Source organism: Trichoplax adhaerens, genomic scaffold (assembly GCF_000150275.1).
Source record: "Trichoplax adhaerens TRIADscaffold_3 genomic scaffold, whole genome shotgun sequence".
Lineage (NCBI taxonomy): Eukaryota > Metazoa > Placozoa > Uniplacotomia > Trichoplacea > Trichoplacidae > Trichoplax > Trichoplax adhaerens.
Window position 1 is genome coordinate 4,379,826 of NW_002060945.1, and position 6,230 is coordinate 4,386,055.

The following is a 6,230-nucleotide window of genomic DNA, read 5'->3' on the forward strand; positions in this document are numbered from 1 at the left end:
ATTTACCAACGTAGCTCCCTACTGATGAAAATCATAGGATCTATAACACTATCTTTTAATCATATGAGTAAACTAAATATCTTTCCTCAATAGCTATCTTATGATTTCGAGCTCGTTACTCTATTCTAAACTGAACGACAGTGATTTATTTACTAGGTCGTTCACGTATCTAAACATACTCTGAAATGATTCTGCTAAATTATAGTGAAGTATTGGAGTAACCGTAAAATTTTGCTTTGATTATAAAAAAATTATAAATTCTGATGCGAAACGAATAGATTATGATTATTACTACTTATACAGGGGTATCACAAATAAGTATGCAATCATTATCATAGTTAGTGATTTTATAATTAGTGGATACAGCTTGGATTATCAAATACTGCTATGTGTTCAAACACTCATCACTAATGTATAATTTATCAAAAGAAATAAATTAGAGTGTTGATCGGAATAATTGGTTAATTTAAAATGAGACAATTAATCCACATGTGGAGTTGCACGCTTATGCTACACATGAGTAAACTTTCTATAATGAAATAGATAAATAGAGTTTAAGCGAAAAATCCGAATGTAGTTATAACTTGTGAAATATTAGACTGTGTCAATACAGTAATAGTGAAAATTATATAAAGTATAATAACTGAAAGTAGAACTTAGTGGTTTTAATCAATAAACATGATAGTCGTCATAGTAAGAAAAAAAGTCTTCTTTAATTTCTTAAAGAGAATTCACTCACTTAATCTTTATAGTAATCTATACAAGTGGCATCAAATCAATTACTGTGAAGTTTTCATTTATATGAATAACATATTAATATTCGTTAGCTTTCGACATACTCAATCCTAGATCCTAGTTAATTATGAAGTTACCGACGACTATTACATTGACTGTATACGGTAAAAATGAAGTCTGAACATCATTATTATGAATCGCATATCAACGTAGCAAAATATATGCATATAGGTTGATAGTATTAAAGATAAGCGCTCGTAATCTTGCAATAGTACCTATGCATATCTACATAGGTTTGCTTTCATATATATATTATATACGCACTTTATAATTATCAATCATTTTAAAACTAATAATATCCCATTTTCAGCCTTGCTGCTTGAGTACAATTTTTCGACGTTGATATTCCAATGCGTTTTGCGAGCTACTAACTACAATTGGCTTAAATTTTACTTTCGACGTTGAATTTCCATCAATATTGCTATTGTGTACAGCATTAGATCGCGAACAACAACATGGGAAAAATAATTGCCGAATTTGTTGATTATAAATGCAATAAATGATAGGATTATAAATCGACGAGATAGGTATTGAAATTCTCGCTAACGTGGCTAATAGCATGAGTAGTACATTTTTATCATCTGCTAGTTCGGAAGTAAATCGCCCGGTAACGGAACCAAAAACAAGTGCAGCAGCCCATGGTCCAGTACAGATTAAAAATATAATTGTTGTCAGGAATAACATGTAAATAGTCTTACGTTTTAATTGCTTACTTCTGATAGATTCATTTCTTGTAATTGAATTTTTACTATTTAATCGACGTAGTATTTTACTATACAGGAAAATCATAATCATAGCAGGAAGAATAAAGTAAGTTACTGCCAAAATCGTATGCCGTATAATCACAAGTGTATTATGCTTGGTATTCATTTCGCATTGATAACCAATATTACCAATGGAGTTTATAAATAGACTAGCCAAGGTCAATGATGCTAGCCACGATATTACTACCAATACTCCGACTCTTCTACTAGTTAACTTTTTATTAGCTTTTAAAATGGCGCGATAGCGCTCGAAGGATATAATCATTAATGTTTGTATTGAACCTGTATAACCTATGTACGTCGGAATCATAACGATTTTGCAAAGGGTAGTAAACGGACCTTCTGCCATTTTCAATCTCATAGCAATCATGGTACTTATTACCAGTAGAGCCATGCTAATTGACGTCAAGATATCGCATGCAGATAAATTGGCCATTAAATAATAGGTTGGCTTTCGTAATGATTTCTTTGTAAATGTTCCTACTATGATAATAGTATTTGACGCTATACCAAAGAAATTCATGGAAAATACAAGGTAAATATTTCTTAAATAAATAACTGTTTGATTGGTGTTCATAACAGATTCCGTTGCTGCAGAAGTTAAATTAGTTGGACAAATTTGAGTTTTCATTGATTCTATGACCATGGTGCTTAGTTAAGGGCAAAAAATTTATAGAATTTAAATTAGCTTTGATTTGTTATCTTTCCATGCGTAAATAAATAACTAATAAAGTTCATTTAATTAAGACATTCCATGAAGATATCTTGCTTACAACAATACTTCTTTTTGGAGGTAAATCAAGATGAAATTTGTATGTCAAAATTTAGAAAGTAATATTCATTTTAACCGATAGACAACACAATTAAATTTTTTAAAGGTTACATTTATAGGTTTAGATGTGATTTTAGATATATCCAACTCATACCACACAAACAAGATCTCCTTAGACTAGAATACAATGCACGGGTATTTTTGTAGCCTGAAAAGATTTCATCCGTAGCTAATGCAATGTATCATCATATTAAGAGCATTTAGATTTTGGATTATATACCAACGCTGTCTAAAATACTAAGCCCATTTCTGGTAATTTTAGAGATGTAGTGATATAAAATTTTTATAAAAAAATAGTTAGACTGATCTACTCAAGGTTAAGTCACTAAATTATTATGTATAGAAATGCAAGCAAATACAGTATACTGTATTTTAAGCCTAAGTTATAAAAGAGAAAGTAATTTTTGTATCTTAAAGCTAAAAAAGATTTAAAGTTACTTAGACTAATTAATGTAATTTGTTGAATCAAATAAAATCAAAAAATTTTTCTTACAATTTTCTAAATTAAATAAAATCAATTATCTAGAAAACTATTCCGAATGTATACGCGTAAGTACCATGGTGCACGATTTCGTTAGAAACTTGATTTCCCAATTAATTTGTAATACCAATTAATTCAAATCACCTTTAATAATTGAATAGAATTATTAAATATTCCTTTTCTAGCTAAAGTAGCAATGATTAATATAATCTAAAATTTTTTCCGCACGGATATTATTGTTGCCTTTCTATGTTATACATTTTTAAATTAATCTATTGTTATAAATCCGAATATTATAAGAGAATAATTTATTTTTTAATTAATATTCTCTTTGATAATAGATAAGCTTTCTGTCAAACGAAAATGGATCAGATAGAATTTATAAAAGCTTTTCCAGAAACTTGTCAAAGGGGTACCCGATAGCGATAAGAACCAACTTTACAATAATCGTAACTTGAAAATGTCTTAGAGAAAAATTTTTAATACCTATTAAGCAACATTATCCTACACTTTATCGTGATAATAGCTGTATAATCGTTAAAGACTGAAAAAACTCCCTGCGTTCAGTAGTATAATTAAACTAGGATCTATAGTCTTTCAACAGTAATGTTCATTCAGTCTTCATCTTCAGTTTTAAAGTCATTGGTAAATAGAACAAAAAATTGCGTGAGCAATTATAATTATTTAATTAAAACTATAACTTAACCGGATCAGTTCACGATAATAAAACTCCTTTGTTGATTTGCATCGTCTTTACAAGATAGAGATAGTAAATTTATTTGATTAAATTTATTATATTTTTATTAATTGACAACAAAAGATACATTTCTAACGAATAGAATTGCTTTTACAATATAAATTATGTTTTCTAAATACTAACATAATAGATTAATACTTATAATTCTTCTGGTATAGTTAAATGGACGAAAACTCCTTGGCTATTAATATATCATTTAACATGCTCATAGATACTAGACATTGACAGGTATTATTTTTTAAAATATTTCGGGTAATTGTACAAATCTTTCTCTCTCTTCATTAAGAAATGGCCCTATTGAAAAATAATTTGGCATAATATGAACTGATACTTATGAAGATAGAATTTATTTTGTAAGATTAGTAGACGAAATTTTTATAACAAAAAACTATGAATTCCTCGTGTTAGCTAAGCTGGATTTTAAATTATTAATATCTCAGTTCGAATGAACTGCGTAAGTTTTTTATTTAGTCACAAACTGCGGGATAATAAATTATTTTTCTAACTTAAAGGTATCCTATTATATGTCAATATTATTATCAATAGACTGTTGACGTACCCATTCCAGTTGATTACTAGGTACTACATTTATTAAAAATTGCTCTCATTTTATCGCAAATTTATGATCATAACCCACTTTTAATAGAAACTAGGCATTAAAGCAAATCAATAGCCATAAATTAACTACCGGTTTTTTTATTCAAATTTCGATACCTAAATTAGGCCATTGTCAAGAAAATTCGAACGAATCTATGATGGATTTAACAATAATTTATGCTCTTTGAGGTTGTCTAATAACAGTATAATTAGTTTCTCCTTATTTCAACGAATATATACGTATCTATACATAAATGATATATATAATTAGTCCATGTGCACTAGTGAAATTCCCAACTAGCGCACGAAGATTTATAATGTTACATATTTACATTTTAGCTCTCCATCCACCATTAGTATCGAATGAAATGACTTATTTATTTAGGAGACAAAGGAGACCGTCTGTCAACAGGATCAATCAAAGCAACTTGGTTACAAGTCAAATGAAAGAATCGATAAACCATCAAGTTTCATTCATTTTAGATTTGGCCCTTTCAACTCTTCGATCTGGGCAGCAATATCATTATTAAACCTTTGTTAAAACAGAATAGTGCAATGTTCGCTTTTCCTATTAAATTAGCTTGCAGCATTGTGCTGCAAGCCATGCCACCCACTAAATTCGACTTTAATTGTAAAATAATATTTTACAGTTGTTTTCGTAAAAATTCTCTTTCAGTAACAGTAAAGTAAATCCAATATTAATACAACTGAAAACACCATTTGAAAAGCTAAATATTTTATCCTGGACCAAAACACAAATTGCTTTTTGATGATTAATTATCAGAAAGTAAAATCAACGTAGTCGCATCTTTGTTGCTCATTATTGTAAGGTATACGTCATATTATCGCGAAAATAACTGGCGTGTATTCGTGTTTATTAGCAAGCGAAAATACAGTAAGTCCGATAATTGATATTTAATTGATACCCGTAGCTAACGAATGAACTATATTCATAGCTGAATTATTTCTTAACCAACATATATGTGCGCAATATGCAATAGTCTATTCAATCAATGCACATCTCAGCTTAGTGAACAAACCTCATGAATTGGTCTAATATTACAAGCTAGTACTAGGCCATTTTTGTGATTCGTGTGATATAGGAAAAATACGTATATAAAGTTTGAATTATAATTAATTTTATCTCAGTTCCACTGAGAGCAGCATAGAGTACACTAATTATAATGATATAATTAGCAATTAATAAATAAAATGCTTGACCTAAATTTCTATCCATTGACACTTATCTGTAGTACTAGAATAAGTTACTTTTCCTTACTGAGGATCCCCAAACTTAGTCGGAGATCAAATAGAATAGATAGGCAAGATTATGGTCGATCACGGAGCCATTTTCGACAATGCAATACTGCTTTACTGAAATATCGTATTATTGACTTAATTTTCTTTGATAACATCTATGTAATACTGTCTGATTAAAAGATGCATTATAGCGTTTATTTAATTTTCTTTCAAATTGCAGCTGGATAGTGAGACACATTGTACTGTCTAATTAAAATATTCTAGTATTCATTTAATTTTCTCGGAATAGTTGCTCATGAATAGTGGTATATGTGTTTTAGCATACATAAGACTATGTGATTGAAAGATGTATTATACTGTTTATTTGATTTTCTATGAAAATTGTAATTAGATAGTGAGAACTAGAATACTATCGGATTGAAATAAGTGTTCCAATGTTGATTTCATTTTCTTACAAAATTGCTGCCAGATAGCGATAGCCCTCTAGAAGATTGTCCAACTGAAGTATTGTTTTATTTATTTGCTTTAGCTAGAGCAGTGTCAACATTATTCTACGCCAACCTTTCGCTTTCAATGAAATGGAAAATCTTGGACAGACATATCTGTGAGCGACAGTAGAAATGCAACGCTTGACTCACTTGGGTCTAAATACATCAACGATTCATTTTTCTAGCACCTAATCACAGCTCAGTCATGGTAAACGATTTAAAATTACCCTATAATCAACTGCAATTCAACAAAATC

At 29.4% G+C, this 6,230-nt stretch overlaps 1 protein-coding gene across 1 annotated transcript; it reads right to left on the bottom strand.

The window, feature by feature from the left end:
* Window positions 1–1,101: 1,101 nt before the first annotated feature.
* TRIADDRAFT_54494 (uncharacterized protein) lies at window positions 1,102–2,205 on the bottom strand (the record flags this gene model as incomplete). The annotated part of the gene is made up of 1 exon (XM_002110963.1): window positions 1,102–2,205. One exon carries the CDS (start codon window positions 2,203–2,205, stop codon window positions 1,102–1,104), a length of 1,104 nt encoding a protein of 367 aa, XP_002110999.1.
* Window positions 2,206–6,230: the final 4,025 nt, after the last annotated feature.